Source organism: Vulpes vulpes, chromosome 2, assembly GCF_048418805.1.
Source record: "Vulpes vulpes isolate BD-2025 chromosome 2, VulVul3, whole genome shotgun sequence".
NCBI lineage: Eukaryota > Metazoa > Chordata > Mammalia > Carnivora > Canidae > Vulpes > Vulpes vulpes.
Window position 1 is genome coordinate 22,237,391 of NC_132781.1, and position 16,026 is coordinate 22,253,416.

Sequence of the window (16,026 nt, forward strand, 5' to 3'; positions counted from 1 at the left end):
TCTTCCCTCCCTCACCCTTTCCCCAGCTTCAGAGAAACAGAATGGAGAACGGCAAGCAGCTTGATTCATAGACTTTATCAGCTTCTTCTCCACCCAGAGGTTTCTGCAGACAACCTAGCCTGTACAGGACACACGGTTCACTCTGGCCAAGCTGGGGAGCAGTGGGGCAGGCATCAAGGCTAGGGGTGGGCAGCAGCTGAGACCGGACCAGTGGAGCCCAGTGCTTGAGGAGGGAAATGGGAGCTGTGTGAGAAGTCTGCCACGCAGAACCAGGAGGGAAGGATGGCCATAGGGAGAGAAAGGTGGATAGCTGCAGGGAGGACACAGGGAGTGGGAGGGGCCCTATGGTCACTGCCTAAGGGATGGAGGAGGTGAGACAGGGTGCCTGTGCAGGTGGGGATGAGGGTGGGGAGAGTCCATACACATTTTCTGTGGCAGGAACAAGACAGACCACTGTATAAAAGGGACTGTACAACGTAACCTATGATACAATGTTTACATATAATACAAGGCTCTTCCCCTCTTTGAATTTTAAAAAATAAATTTACAATTCCAGAGCTTTTGGTAAAAAATATATACACCCCCAGAGCAGGAGCAGCAGCTGCTTTGGCTGCTGCTGCCACTGCCTCTTCGGAAAGGAGAGAGGTGGGCCAGAGAGAAGAGGGATGAGGCTGTGCCAGGAAACCTCACCCAGTAGCTGCCAGGAGCCCTGTGCCCCTCGGCCCTGGAGGCCCATGCAGGAGACAGTGGGAAGACAGAGAGGTATTAAAGGCATCACCACAGTCCAGTTTTGCCTTTATGGTCTTGGCCATTCACTCCCCTCACTTCTGGGGGCTGCCTGCCCAGGTACAGGGGTCTACCACCTCCTTCCCTAGGATGGGGAAGACCCAGGAGGAGTCAAGACAGGGGGAAGGATAGAGACCATGTTGTGGGTGTCCCACAGAAGAGCCAGAAGGGGGTTGATTGCTCCCCTCTGAGCAGTAGACACTCCAAAAGCAGGAGTGTGGGCAGCAGACACCCCCAACTCCTGATACCGCCACATTCTACGCTGCAATGCAGAAGGAGTGTCCTGTAGGCAGCTTAGGCCTGTGTTTCCCTGAGCATCTTTTACCTTCTCATTGGACCCCACCCAGACACCTGGGGAAGCCTGAGTTGGGGACTCACAAGGGCTGACGGGTAACCCCTCCCACCTGCTGCTGCCCCCTGCCCCACGAACAGCTTCACCCACAGGCTTGGGCATGCAGGGCAGCAAAAGGAGCTGAGCAGGGAGTGGTGGGGGTGGGGAAAGCACCCCATACCATCACAGGGCAGAGTAGACCAGGGTAGCACCAAACCCTACACACATCACCCTCTCTCAATTACCAGATGCATTCCTGCTTCTTAAAGGGGACAGGCATACACACACACAGACACAAGGGCAATATAATATTCCAGGGGGGTACATCCAGGGCTCCCAGCCCTGACCAGGGAGAAGGCGGACAGGGGTGGAAAGGACAGCTGCCAATTCCCTCCCACAATTCCGCTCTGTGAGACAGGAGGGGGGGCAGCTTTCCTGTCTGCCAGGGAGGAGATTGGAAACTCCATCTCTAGAACGGACCTCAATGGGAGAAGACAGAGGAAGGAGCACAGTGCCCCCCTTCCCGCGAGGGCAGGAACCAGCAGAATGTGGTTTTGGCTTGAAGGAGCAAGGGGGAGAGGACTTCAGCAGGATGAACAGGCTTATGAGTCCAGGGGTAAGTCCATCCGACTCTTTCCTAAGGGGCAGGAAGTTGCTCCAGCAGAAAGATGTCAGAGGTGGTTTGGGACATCGTGCAAAGTGCTTGAGTGCCAGGTGCCCGAGGACCTTGGTGAGGCGCCAACCAGAACCTCTGTTCTTACTGACTATTAGCCTCCAGCTTGTAGGAGAGCTCAAAGAGGAGGTTCTGGTTGTCGATGACCTGGAACTGGCGCACATAGGCCTTGGTCTGCAGGTGATGGGGGGACGCCTCCATATCCAGGCCTGGGTGCATGACAAGAGAGAAGTGTTCAGGCTCCCAGCCTCCCTTCTTGCTCTACATGCATACCAGCCAGAGGACAGGGGTGTGGATTGGAACAGGTGTTGGGCATAAGGGCCCCTGGGGAGGCCAAGGAGAGGCTGGAGAGCTGACAAGTTTAAGGAGATAAAGAACTGAGTAGGGACTCCTCCCGGAACCCTCCCAACTCAATCAGAGCTCTGCCTGCAAAGCTCTCAGAAGCCTGGGTACTCACAAAGGGGCCGACTCCGGTATTTGCGGATTGTCCTCACTTTTTCAGCCACTGAATGCTGGGAGATGACAAGGAATGAGCCCTAAAAAGGGTATGGAAAGATGCTCCCCCTCTAACGCTCCCCCTGCTCCATTCTCCAACTCTGCTGGTTTTACCCTACTCCCTCCAGGGTCAAATTCTGGAGGGTCTCTGAAGAACCAAAGGAGGGGTGTAATGGGCAGGAGGAGAGGTAGTATTGCGCACCTCCCCCCCATCCCTGTCCCAGCCCCAGCTGCCTGTCAGCTTTGCCACCCTGTGGGCGGGTTGCCACAGCAATGCCACCAGGGACAGTCAGGAGTCTGTCAGGCAAGCTGGGCACCAAAGAGGAAGGCTGCTATCTTTAGGGGGCTGCCAGGAGAAGGGGAGGGATGCCAGCCCCGGCTCCTGGGTCAGGGCCGGCAGGCCACTCACCAGCTTCTCAATGTTCACCAAACCATCGACAAGGGTCTTACTCCCCTCGTGCAGGAAAGTCAAGTCTAGAGGATAGAAGAGAAGCATATGTGAGAAAAGAGGAGGTCCAAAGGGCCCTTCCTCTCCCCGACATCCCTCACTAGGGGTCTCCTGTTCAGGTAGGCACTCTGGCCTGAGTGACAGGGGTCCAGAGCCAGAAGTGAGGCATGGAGAATGTGGCTAGAAGAGCACAAGAGTGACTCTCACCTTTGAGGATCAGAGGCACGAAGGGAATCACAGGAGGCTTCATCTTGGAAATCACTTCTCGGTAGCTTTTGTGGTTCCGGCAGGGGTCCTGATATTCCAGGGAAGAGAAGTAAAGGGACAGATAGTTCCCACGGACCTTAAAGATGTCCTGTACTCCTCCCTCATCCCCCTGCTCTAGATCCATCTCTGATCAGAGAGGGGTGTGCACGGGTGTCTAGCTGGGGGTGAGGTGGAGAGGGGCTTGACTGTTCTCCTCCCTCCTCCATGGAAAACTGGTTAGCAATCCTCCCCCACCTCCCCTCCCAGCATGAGGTGGGGGCAGTCTCAGGCGCTGAAAACCTTGAAGGGAAGTTTGAGGAAGAAGGTTTATGGGGTCAGGGGGTTTCTGGGGCGCAAGTCCAGGAGCAGATAAAAGAGCTGAACCCACTCACTGTCAGGTTCTCAAATTTGCGGAACAAGTTTTTGAATTTCCCTGGCAGCTTCTGCAGAGGTTGAAGGAAGGAGAAAGAATGTCAGAGCAGAGCTCCTTGGGCTTCATGGCATCTCTGGCTAATCCTCAGGTGTCAGAGGGGGAAAGGGCCTGGCTCTCTTGCATGGGGCTGGCAAGCTGGTAGGTGGGGAAATAAAGCCAGCCCTTGGTACCTTCTAGGGAGCTGGAAGCCGCCTAGAGGAATGAATTATTCCGAGGAATTGGAGCCTCTCTGCTCAGGCATTGGCTATGAACTAGGGGCCTCACTGAGTGTTGGGTGAAATCCAGTTATCCAAGTCTGTGACCAGGCCTGGGCTGCCTGCCCCCCTCCCACGGGGATTCTAGCTTTTTACTAATTTGCCCAAGGACAGGGTCCATTAGCCAAGCTACATGCCCTGGGGCTGGACCTGCCAGAAGGGGGAGCCTCCTTCTGTCCAGGCACCTCTAGAGGCTCCCTGGTGGCCAGCAGCGGATGCAGGGGCAGGGGCGCAGGGGACGCACTGGGGTGAACCCAGGAGGCCAAGATCCCGAGCAGGGCCAGCACAGGTGGTGGGGGGAGGAGAGGGCAGCAGTGTCATCACCTCCCAGGTGAGCCGCAGGCGGCTGACCGCGGCGTTGTCCAGCCCCATGACCACAGCATAGAAGGACAGCAGGTCCTGGTTCTGCTTGCAGCTGCGGGGGCACGGGGGAAGGGTTCGGGGGTCAGTGCGCGTTCAGGGGCCTCCACCTCCCAACCCCCCCATTCCCCCCACCCCCAGCCGGCTGGCCACACTCACATGGCCGCAATCTTGAGGAACTTCTTGAGCAGCTGTGCGCGCTTGCCCGGGGCCTCGCAGAGTAGCACCTCGGTGGCCACCCAGTGCGTGACCTCGCTGCAGCGCTGCAGCAGCAGCTCCAGGTTGGCTGTCTCTCGGCGGCCGCGCTCCCCATGGAACACGTAGTCCACGAATTCCAGCTGCGGCCATGGTGGCAGCGGGCCGGCGGGGGGGCACCGGTGCGTTGGGGAGGTGGGCAGGCAGGTGGCAGGTGGCAGGTGGCGGTGCGTATCCAATGGAGGGAAGGGCCAGAGGGTGGTGGAGGGAGGGGTTGCAAAGAGAAAGAAACGGGGACAAGCCGGGTTGCAACAGAGACAGGGGTGGGGGGGGGAAGCAACATTAATAATACACCACTCTATTGAGAACTTACTAGGTGCCAGGTCCTTGAACCATCTGATAGACATTATTGTAACTGCCTTATATTCTTTCTTTAATAGAGAATAGTTTAAAAATACTAACCATGGATCAGGTTCTATGTAAGACCCACCTTACTAAGGGGGGGGTCTCTCTCTTTGCTCTTGTTTTTTTCCCCCCAGATCAGGGATATAAGGCTTAGATGATCTAGGGTGAGTTGGGGTGAATTGCCCAGGACACCCTGGCAGCCAGCCTTCTAATCCCGAAGTTCAGCTGCACACATTGCCCATCTCCAGACCACCCATGTTGGCATGTTTCTCCCTCCAGGTCCCCAGCCCAGCACTAGCTACAGTCCCCACCTCGTGCACACATCGGAACAGCTCCCAGTGGAAGGCAGTAAGGTGATTGGCAACGTCCTCAGGCTCCACTCGGTGGATCTCTGTGTCTCCCGGGGAGACCTGGATCTCCTCAGGGAGGGGCATCTGGTGGCAGGCAGGGCCACAGGGGCTGGACTCCACTCTGGGCTTGTGAGTTTCTGCCCATAGCCCCTCTGGGCCCTCGCTCCCAGCCCAGGCCTTGTGGCAGAGTTCTTACCAGGGCCTCATAGCTGTCACGAGTGCAGGCAAACAGATGGCTGTTGATGCCCAGTGTGGTGAAGACACAATCTTCAGTCGGCTGGAGAAGGACCTTCTCTGCAGGAGAATGAGCTGCTCTGCCTCAGCCCTGACCACCTGCACCCTCTCACACCCCAGCCACTGTCTCCATCCCTTCTGGAAACTCCTAACCCTGCACCAACATGTTCTAGACTCATGGGATTCGTGTTATCACCAGTTTATGCCATATTTATCTGAACTTTTTCAAATAATGATTTCTCTTGTGTTCATAACCTCCTTTTTACTCCCAACATTCTTCCACAGCTGTTCCCTCACTGTATCATCCCCATGACACTGGAACATTTTTTTCCTTGCCTCAGAAGAAAAGGGCTCTGGCTACATTGCAGGCTTTCTGCCTTTCCACAGGGATTGGAGGCCCACTGCATGTGTTTTAGCCTCAAAACCACAGCATCCTCAGATGCTCTGTGAGGTTAAAGAACCAGATCCCAAGATGAGTACAGAGGCAAGAACCTAGATCAGAATCCAAGTGTTTTGGACCAGTGCTTTCCAAACCTTAGTATGCACAGGAATCACCTGGAGACTTTGTTAAAATGCTTACTCTGAATGGGCAGGTCTGAAGTAGGGTCTGAGGGATTGCAGTTTTAATAAGTTCCCAGGTGATGCTCAATGTGGCTGGTCCCAGGACCACACTTTGAGGAGCCAGGGCCCAGAATTCCTGTTTGCTCCTGCCCCAGGGCTTGTGAGTTTCTCCTCTCCTGCCCCCCCTGACCCCACTACCCACCCCAGCTCTTTCTGAGCCTCACCTCCGGAGGAGGCCACAGCTACCAGGATGAGGGAGTCCTCACGCCCTGCAGGTTCCTCCGAGTACTGCAATTTTTCTGTCACAGAGCCCAGAATGTCCTGCACAGATGCGGAGAGGCGGCTACGTATGGTCACGTAAGAGTGGTCAGGCATGTACACCCGGCAGAAGACTGGGCAGAGACAGGAAGTGGCTTCTCATTAGAAAGCAGAATGGCAGCACTGGCACAGTCCCCTCCAGAGCACATTAGTCTCCCACCCCATCTCACCCCTAGCCCTAAATTGGTTGGCTTCTGAAAAAAGAGACTGTGAAAAGGACAGGTTCTACTACACAAGGAGACTGCACTGAGGGTGCCCAAGACCCAGAGACCCCAGGGGGCCCTCAGAGCCACTCTGGAAGCTCTGCCCATCTTAATGTACACACTCACTCTCATCAGAGCCCCGGAAGGCCACTCGGGTCTGCAGACAGGAGTCAATCCGGCGGAAGTGACGGAAGAGTGGCTTCACTTGCTTGCTGGGAGGCTGGCTTTCCTCTGGGATCCTGGCATGGACACAGCTGGGCGTCAGGAAGTCCTGCCACGCATATGGAGTGCCAGGCAGGCAACCGTCAAGCAGGGATTGGATTATCAGAACTGAATCAAGGATGCACCAGCACCAAGTTCAGAAAGTGGTGAAGAAGTCAGAAGAGAGACAATGGCCAGCATGGAACAACTGTTAAAGTGACTCAAATCAGATGCCACCTCTTCCATGATTTCTCTGATCCACCCCACCCATCAGGAAAGGTCACTTTTTGGCCTCAACTGCTGTAGGACACTGGGCTAATATTTGTTTATGTGCATATCTTATCTCTTTTGCAAGACTAAGAGCTTTTGAGGGCGGGGCTTAGTTCTTCCTGAATTTTTTTTTCACCCTCCAGGCCTAGCACACCACTTGGCACATGGTAGGTGTAGGTCATCTGCTTGTTTGCTGAATTTTGCCGACAAGGACTTCACAGCCTGGGAGGGAGACAGACGTGTATGCCGTTAGAAGTAGCGACTTCTAACACGAGGCTGGAGGTGTTGGGTGATATAACAAAGGTACAAGGAGAGTTTTGTTGACACGAGGGAGGGGAAACTTTCATGGGGAAGACAGCATTGACCTGGGCCTTGAAAGACAACAGAAAGAGAAGTGGGTGCAGGGTGGTCCTTCAGGAGTGGACCATGTACATGACAGCAAGAAATTGGGATTGGGAATGCCCAGGAGTTCAGGGAATGGTAGGGTGTGTAGGGAGTGTCATGGGGGCTGAGGGACCTGGGACATGAGGCAGGAGTGTTGAATGCTGTGCAAGGGTGTTGCGATTTTGTCTTGTGGGCAATAGGGAGCCCTGGACGGTTTTATTTTTTATTTTTTTTATTTATTTATGATAGTCACACAGAGAGAGAGAGAGAGAGAGGCAGAGACACAGGCAGAGGGAGAAGCAGGCTCCATGCACCGGGAGCCCAACGTGGGATTCGATCCCGGGTCTCCAGGATCGCGCCCTGGGCCAAAGGCAGGCGCCAAACCGCTGTGCCACCCAGGGATCCCCCTGGATGGTTTTAGAATAGGAGCATGATGTCGTCAAACTGGAAGGAACTCTCTGGTGTCAGCATAAGAAGGGAGAGGATGCAAGACCATGAGCTGGGCAAGAGGCTGTGGCAAGACCATGAGCCCTGGGCAAGAGGCTGTGGCAATAATCCAGGTGAGAGCTAATGAGGTCTGAATGAGGGTTGTGATGGTGGAAATGGAGTGGGGGGGAGACTGAAACGGCCAGAGGGATGGACGGGCAGACTGACACAATGGGGTCCTGAAGCTGGCTCACAGTGGCTCATGAGAACAGATTATGTAATTTGGCGATATTCTGCCTATGGATCTTTTTTGTTTTTTTATGATAGTCACACAGAGAGAAAGAGAGAGAGGCAGAGACATAGGCAGAGGGAGAAGTAGGCTCCATGCACCGGGAGCCCAATGTGGGATTCGATCCCAGGTCTCCAGGATCGCGCCCTGGGCCAAAGGCAGGCGCTAAACCGCTGCGCCACCCAGGGATCCCTGCCTATGGGTCTTTAAACAGCCATTAATAAAAAAATGTCCTAGGGAACCCTGGGTGGCGCAGCGGTTTGGCGCCTGCCTTTGGCCCAGGGCGCGATCCTGAAGACCCGGGATCGAATCCCATGTCGGGCTCCCGGTGCATGGAGCCTGCTTCTCCCTCTGCCTGTGTCTCTGCCTCTCTCTCTCTCTCTCTCTCTCTGTGTGACTATCATAAATAAATAAAGAAAAAATTTAAAAAAATTTATTAATTTTTTTTTAAAAAAAAAATAAATAAATAAAATAAAAAAATGTCCTATAAACTTCTAGCCAAATTATTACCACAGAAGGTAGTATTCTGTTTTACCATATTTTGCTATTATCTATCGTCTTGGAGTTATTTACCTCTCTGGTATTTGGTGAAAATACTAGATAATGGCCTACTACTACACATTTCTTCCCAACTTCACATTCAGTGACGTCATGTTGCTAGCTGGAAATCAGCCAATGGGAGAATTTACATCATGGGAATCAGCAAAAGCTACAAATTGGGATTTTTTTTTCCCCCTGAAGTGCTGGTTGTTAGATATGTACCAGTACACAGTTGGATTAACAAATAAATGGGAAACGTGTGACTGGAAGCCATGCTCTGTGCTACACTCTAGCAAGAGAAAGGGGCTAAAATAAAACTGAATTGGAATCAAAAGGCCAGAGGCAGTCCCCGTAACGGGAATATGGGGGACTTCTGTCCTAGCCCCTTCCCCAACCCATCCCCCTCACTTTAGCTCCACTGTTTCCACAAGCTGGTGCAGTCTCAGTGTGTCCTCTCGGAGGTCCTGGTAAAGGGACTCATCCTTCATAATCAGCAGGTACAGATCCTGGGGAACAAAGGAGAGAGAAGGTAAAGGCAGGGATCTCATCCCAAGCATTGCTATTAGCAAGGGCGAGGGCAGGGTCTCCATGTCTTAGAACATAGAGGAGCCATATAGACTGAGGTCTACTGGCATCTTCTCCTTCCAGGTACCCAGCTTAAGGAGTATGGCTCCTTCAAAGGACCCCCCCCCCTTCCAGAGCTAATAGCCTGTTCACCCACCTTCTATTCCCAGGCCCACCTTGATGATGCGGCCGGCCCCCTCTTCCTCCTGTAGCAGCCCCTGGTAGGTGTCCAGGAAATGAAGGAGCATGGCCAGACAAGCCTGCTTCCGGCCCAGCCCCTCCGGGCCCTCCATACCTCCTGCCCAAACAAAACTGACCCCTTAGTTAAGAAAAAGCCCTGGGCAGGCAGACCCGAGGAAACTGGAAAGGGAGATGAGAAGCAGTGGGTGGTTTAACCCTCCCAAATAGCCTTGAGGTCTGGGGCCAGGGAGAAGGGTGGTACAGGGGTCCTTGGAGCCAAAACTGCCTCATGCCTCAGCCTGGGCTTTTGCTCAAAGTAGGTAGGGATGGCACCCAGTTGACCACATCCATCTGACTACATCCTGCCTATTTGAATTTCACTTGAAGATGCCCTGCCTGGACCCACCCAAGCTCTGATCAGCCCACAACTTGAGGTCAATGATGCTTACCACAAACCTGACCATACCTCAGTGTAAGGCCTGGTGTTTTCTAAGAGAGCCTATGGTATTCTACTCAGTGGCCTGACATTTACAATTAGATCCTAGAATAACTCAGCGAGAGGTCCTATGCTTACATGAGACCCTACGAATAGCCTGGCCAGTGGCCTGTCTCTAGCATCTCTAGCAGACCCCACTAAAGCACAGCCAGTGACCTGATGTTTACATAGGACCCTATAATAACCCACTGGGCAACCAGATATTTAGAGCAACAATTCAGTGGAGAGAGAAGCACCCTTAATAGAATAATAACACCTTACATTTGCACAGGGCTCTGCTGTGTCTCCAAAGCACTCCCATATCTCTATCAGATTGATCTCCACAGCAGCCACATAGGTAGGCAGCACAGGTGTTATTTACCTCCATTTTACAGAAGAGGAAACTGAGGCCCCAGGAGGTTAGGTGGTCTGCCCAAGGTCAAACAGCTGTGAGTAAAACCCTTGGAATTGAAACCCAGGAGTGTGTCCTAGGGAAGCACTGAGCTTCTGATGTCACATGTGGGGCAGGGAGAGTGGCTTCCTCCTGACCTCCCCTATTGCAAGCTCCATAAAAGGATATTACTGGTGTAGCTCCTGCAGAAATTTCTCCGTGGGGAGGAAGAGAGAATGGGTGAGGACGATGTCATCCAGCAGGATATCTGTAGAGATCAATTGGCGCCACTGATGTCAGGCAGGCACTTCCAGAACCCGACCGGACACTCACTACCCACTTCTCTTGCCTCCTAGAGTGAGTTCTCCTTAGCCAGCCTGGAGCCCGAGCCACCTGCCCCGTCATGCTCTACACAAGTACGCGCGTGCGTGCGCGTGCACACACGTGTGAAGGTTCTGGGCAGCCGCTGCGGGGGTGGGGTTGGCAGCTGCCAAGGCAGCTGGAGGGAAGGAGGGGGCGCCCTTTGATGGCCACGCCCACTACTCTTCAATGTGCGTGGGAAGCTGGTCAGATAATACAGCAAGCTTGAGATCTGCCCCAAAACGGAGAGAGATCACAGAAGTGTCTCTAGACAAAGAACTTACAAACACAGAGGTTAGGGTCAGTGGTGTGTAGAGGTTAGGGTCAGTGGTGTGTGTGTGTGTGTGTGTGTGTGTGTGTGTGTGTATTCCTCCTCCCTTCCCTACTCCCCACCTAACAGCTTTGAGTTCCAACTAAGCAGGTGAAACCAGCTCCATTAAAAGGGAGAGGGAGTGACTGCCATCTCTTTGATCCCCAAAGCCCTTAAATAGAAGCCCTGTGTCCTCTGGATGCCCAGAGATGGAAGAGTTAATAATGGAAGGGTGGAGGGGAGTGGCTCTCACCACCTTTTTCCCCTCCACTCCCCCATCTGGGCCTGGCTCAGCCAGTCAGCCAGGTACAAGGTCGCCCTGACTTGCAGCCAGCCCTGGGGTGGGGCAGGGCAGCCTGGCACACAGAGACACGCAGGGAGCAGGGAGGGAGCCAGGTGTCCTCACCAGGACAGGTTAGGGCCAGGTCCCCAGGCACTACCCCAGGACAAAACTGAGGCTTCTGAGATCCTTTGGCTTACCACCTCCTGGCCTCTGATTCTAGCCATGAAGGTAGAGGAGGAGAACCAACACAAGATCCTCTACTTCAACTGTTGCACTTCATAAATGAGAAACCGAGGCCCAGAGCTGGGAGGGACTTGCCTGGGGCTTGAGTAGGAACCCAGACTCCTGAGTCTTTGTTCTTTGCTCAGTATGCCTGAGGCAAGCAGCTTGTCAGGGTAGAGCACAGTGGTTAGATAGGGCTGCTCAGATGAGTTTTTGACTGGTTTGAGGGTAACTTTTGTAAGTCCTCCCTCCCACACAACCTGGGAGGAAGCCAAGATGGCTTGACAACACTGGTTGTACTGGAGAGTATCAGAGTAGCAGGTTAAGCTGATTTTCATTTACCCTGGGACTGGTTTGAGGTTCCTCAAACCAGTTACGCTGGAGATCTAGCTTGCCAGCCCATATAATAAGGTGACAATAAATTCAAAAGTTTTTCCCTACAGGAGACCAGGTAGAGTGTGTGGCACCAGGTCCCCGTGGAAGGGGAAAGATAGAGCCTCCCTTTCCCTTTTTGCCTAGCTAGCCTGCTAGTTTCTTAAAGTGAGTCTGAGAGCCCCAGCCGTGGGCAACAAGGAGTAGGGATGCCCAACACCCTTCCTATCTCATGGGAGTGCGAAGCCAGAGTAAATGAAGACGAACATGGGGCAGAGTGGGGGAGATGCTGCTATGGGGGCTACAGTTTAGCTTCTGTCTCTTCCAAGCCAGGCTCTGGTCCAATGCACAGCCTCCCTAGGAAATGTGTCATAGAGACACAGGGTGTGTGGTGTAGGCGGGAAGTTATGGTTAGGAGAGCTGTGTGTGTCTGATATTTTTCTAATTAAATCCAAAAGGTGTCAGCTCCCCAGGGCAACGACAGCTGAGCCAAGGAGAGGACCCAGGTCTTGAGAAAAATCTGGGGGAGTGGTGTCCTAGTCCACATGCCTCGGTCCAGGCTCCCTGCAGAGTTCTAAGAGCAAAATGTGAAACCCCCATCTTTAGGCCCTCAACCAGGTCTCCCATCCTCAGACCCTACTGGGCTTAGGGAAATGCTGAGAGGCAGACCTAAAGACCCATCGGTCTTCTACCTCCACCACTAACCAGTAGCTTGGGGCCTCAGTTTCCTCAAAGTTCCCTTGTTAGGGGAGCTGGTTGGGAGTGGTGAAATAGCATATCATTTAGGGAATAAGCTTCTCAGGGTGTGGCTATTATTTTTTAAAGAGGCCGTGTGCTGAGGCCTGCCTTGGGAAGGGCAGGAGGCAGAGGGGCTCAGAACCCCCTGGGTGCTGCAGGGTCCTGATGTCTGTCTGCCCAGCCACCTCTCCCCCAGCAAACATCTTCTGAGTCAGCCCCCAACTAGAACACCTCCTTCCCCCAAAGCTGCTAAGGACAATGCATCCCTTTGCCGGAGCCAGAAAGGCTGCTTGGGCCCCCTGTGCCTATTGGGCATTGCCCCACTGATGGGCCAGCCCTGAGCTCTGGGGCTTCTAGACAGAAGCAGGGACTCCTAGAAGGTCCCTAAGGTCTTGGAAAGCACCTCTTGGGGTGGGGGTGGGGGCATGGGACACCATCAGCTCTGGGCAGCTTCCATCTTAGTGTGTCAGGCCTTAACTTGGGGCCCCAGGAGGAGGTAGTCAACATCAGGCACCCGTGAGAATCTGTGGGTAAAATGTCCAGGAGAAAGGAAGGGTGGCTTAAGGGGAGAATAAGGTTCAGCGTCTCCAGCCGGTGGGTGAGGCTGCTACAGGGAGGAAGGTGGCACTGCCGCTTCCCGCACAAGGGTCTCCGTTCCTCTCCTAGGCCGCTGCCCCACTTCAGGTGACCGCTCAACCCCACACCGAGGCTGCCGGCAGAGCGCCACCCCCACGGTCCAAGGGCAAGGAAGAGGAACCAGGTAAGAACCCCCTACTCCAGGATGGATGAGCCTTACCTGAGGTGGCGCTGTCCCTGGTGGCCCCTCCGGCGAGCCGCTCCAGCACCCGGTTCAGAAGATGCTCCGGCCGCTCGGGGGCGCCCAGGGGGGCCCAGGGCGGGGAAGTCAGGGGCTCGCCCGGGGACAGCTCGTCAGAGGAGTACGAGGAAGGGGAGCGCAGGGGCCCCCCTCCCCCGAGTGGCCCAGGCCCCGGCACCTCCTCGAGCTGGAGCCAACAGGGCCCCCCGCTGCCGAGCTCCTCCGCGACCCCCGCCGGCTCTCCCCCTTCCTCTTCAGGGGGCGGCTCCAGCCCCGGCTCGGCGGGGGGCTCCCGGAGGAAAGCTGGGAGCAGCAGGCGAGACACGCTCTGACGCCGCTGCAGCGGCCGCAGTCCCCCGGCCGGACCGCCGCCCCCGCCAGGTCCCCCGCCCCCGCCAGGCCCGCCGCAGCTCCCCGGAGCCCCGCCGGGACCTCCCGCCACCGTTCGCCCCGCCAGCTGCGACGTCTGCTTCTTCAAAAATTTCTCCAACGGCTTCATGCCCCCCCCCGCCCCTCTCCTCGGGGCCGCCGGGGGACCCAGGTGTCCCGGGCGCGGGCGGGGGGGGCGGGGACACGATGCTCAGAGCCGGAGGGGCAGAGCGGAGGGCTGTGCCAGGCGCCGGACTGGGGGCCAGAGGTGCCCGAGGCTCGCTGGCCGGGGTCCAGGGGCCAGTGGCCCGGGGGGGTGCCAAAGGGAGAGAGTGCTCGCTCTCAGTGGCCCCCCATGTCGGTTGCAGCCGCCACGCAGCCCGGAGGGCGGGTAAGCTGCGGGGCCAGAGCCCCGGGCTCTGCGCTCCTGGGCCGGGCTGCGGCGGCAGAGACAGCAGGCGGAGCGCAAGGCTGAGAGGACGCGGCGGCGGCGGCGGCGGCGGCTGCGCTCCTGGCCGGGGGGAAGGTGGCAGAACGGAGACCGCGCCCCCTCCCCCAGTCCCCGCCCAGTCCCCGCCCCTGTCCTTCCTGGGCCCGCCCCCTGGGCCGCGCGAGGCTTGAACTTGGGCGCTGGGGCTGGCCTCGAGGCAAAGCGGGAAATCAGGAAATCGTGAGGGCTGAATAGGATTGGCGTCGGAGCAGACGCAGAAATTACGGGCAAAGGTGATGGAGTGATTTACTAATGGAGAGTGATTCCTGGCTTGGGGCGGGGGGTTGCAGGGGCTTTTTATCATTTCAGAGTAGGGCAGGTGTGTGGCCTGCAACTTGGACTTACCTGTACTCAGGTGAGACCTAAAAGATTGCTGATTGGGTGTCCATCACTCTCAACCCCGACAGTATGGTCTTTTGCCATATTTGTGGTCTTTATCTTCCTTCTATAGGAAGGGCTGGAAAGGCCTGGGGTGGATTGGCATTGGCACTGGGGGCGGTGCCCATCTGCCCTTTCTGGTAGGGCACAATAGGTGGTGAGGACCTGGCTTGTGAGAGGCAGGTACTGGCAGGCAGGGAGCAGCAGGTTGTGGCAGGTCTAGTTGAGGTGAGAAGAGACAGGAGGCAGGGGGGAGGAGATGAGGAGCACCAGGGCACCTGACCCAGCTGGCAGCAGGAGAAAGCAGGGCCACAAAGATGTGACAAGATCCAGAACTGCCAAACAATGTCCTTACGCATGGAGAGTCCCTCCAGAGTTGACATGGCCATGAAGCAGGGACAGTAGTGCCAGTTTGCACTCTAAATGATCTTTATTCTTGATGCCTGTGCCAGGAGCATTCTGTCCCTAAGGATACACTGCCCCAGAAGGAGGAGTTGGGTGTAGAGACACACTCAGTGTAAACACATCAAGGTTAAAGTAACAAGGTGGGGGGAGTGGCACCAGGTTCCGGAGGGACTGAAGCTCCTTGGATAATGCCCCACCCCTGTTTACTGTGCGGGGACCAGGCAGGGACAGGAATGCTAAAGACTGGGAGTGGTGGTTGAACTGAGTAGGGTGTGGACTACACACATGTCACCGTGTGTGCCTATCTGGTCCTATGTGTGCTAGAGCATGTGTTCACAGAAATCAAGCTTTGCACGCCCATCTGTTTGTGGATTTGGAAAGGAACAGTAAAACGGAGAGCACAGTTCTGGCTAAGAAGCTGGAATAGAGATCTGTGTATCAGCTTGCTGGGCTCCCTTTATTGGATGCCCCACTATCCCTGGGGTTAAGAGGAGAAACTGGCTGGAGTGGCTAGGAGCTCCCCAGGCATTTTGTGAACCAAATAAGAAGAGAGGGCTCCACTCCCAGCACATGCCACAGTTACCAGATTAAGCTGGTTGCCTTGGTAACCTCCTCTCTGGGCAGGATTTGGGATTGTCAGTTAGGAAGGGGGAAGAATTGGGGAGTGTGGAGGGTGTGGGGGCTGGAAATAAAACAGGCAGAGACACTTCTGGAAACTGAAAGCTTGGGGAGTAGGACCCCAACACCCCTGCAACTATTCAAGGATATTGGGCAGAGACTAAGTTCAAGGACTTGAATCAGGAAGGAAAGCCAGCATTGAGTCATGGCCCTCCTAGAACCGAGGTTCTTGCCTCAAGTGCATACTGGAATCCGGGGAAATTTCTCAAAAATACTGATGTCTAGGCCACATTCTAAATCAATTAAATCTTTGAGGCGAGGGGACGCCTGGGTGGCTCAGTGGTTTGGCACCTGCCTTTGGCCCAGGGCATGTTTCTGGATCAAGTCCCTCATTGGGCTCCCTGCATGGAGCCTGCTTCTCCCTCTGCTTGGGTCTCTGCCGCTGATGAATAAATAAGTAAAATATTAAAAAAAAAAAAAATTGAGGTGAGGCCAAGGTTTCTGAAATTGTTTAAAAAATCCCCAAGTGGGGGATGCCTGGGTGGCTGAGCCGTTGAGCATCTGCTTTCAGCTCAGGACATGATCTGGAGGTTCCGGGATCGAGTCCCGCTTCTGGCTCCTTGCATGGAGCCTGCTTCTCCCCCTGCCGGTG

The 16,026-nt window shown here is 55.2% G+C and overlaps 1 protein-coding gene across 4 annotated transcripts; it reads right to left on the reverse strand.

Moving 5' to 3' along the window:
- Positions 1-60: 60 nt before the first annotated feature.
- Positions 61-13,948, reverse strand: RAPGEFL1 (Rap guanine nucleotide exchange factor like 1). Of its 4 annotated transcripts, none has more exons than XM_025996271.2 (15): positions 13,094-13,948; positions 10,202-10,280; positions 9,143-9,278; positions 8,811-8,908; positions 6,419-6,531; positions 5,996-6,163; positions 5,173-5,270; positions 4,938-5,060; positions 4,186-4,364; positions 3,991-4,081; positions 3,372-3,422; positions 2,941-3,028; positions 2,695-2,759; positions 2,248-2,302; positions 61-1,999 (listed from the first exon to the last, which is right to left on the reverse strand). In XM_025996271.2, exons 1-15 carry the CDS (start codon positions 13,611-13,613, stop codon positions 1,875-1,877), a joined length of 1,989 nt encoding a protein of 662 aa, XP_025852056.2. In that variant the 5' UTR covers positions 13,614-13,948; the 3' UTR covers positions 61-1,874. The 4 variants fall into 4 exon arrangements, with proteins under 4 accessions (XP_025852056.2, XP_072603409.1, XP_072603411.1 ...); XM_072747308.1 differs by having other exon boundaries at positions 2,248-2,326; XM_072747310.1 differs by lacking the exon at positions 3,372-3,422.
- Positions 13,949-16,026: the final 2,078 nt, after the last annotated feature.

Excerpts from the sequence above, each read along its gene's own strand:
- RAPGEFL1 (XM_072747308.1), bottom strand. The coding sequence starts at position 13,613 with ATGAAGCCGTTGGAGAAATTTTTGAAGAAGCAGACGTCGCAGCTGGCG. Across the intron at positions 3,423-3,990 it reads GCCTGCGGCTCACCTGGGAG|AAGCTGCCAGGGAAATTCAA; the intron begins GTGATGACACTG and ends CAACCTCTGCAG. Across the intron at positions 3,029-3,371 it reads GCAAATTTGAGAACCTGACA|GACCCCTGCCGGAACCACAA; the intron begins GTGAGTGGGTTC and ends CTGGAATATCAG.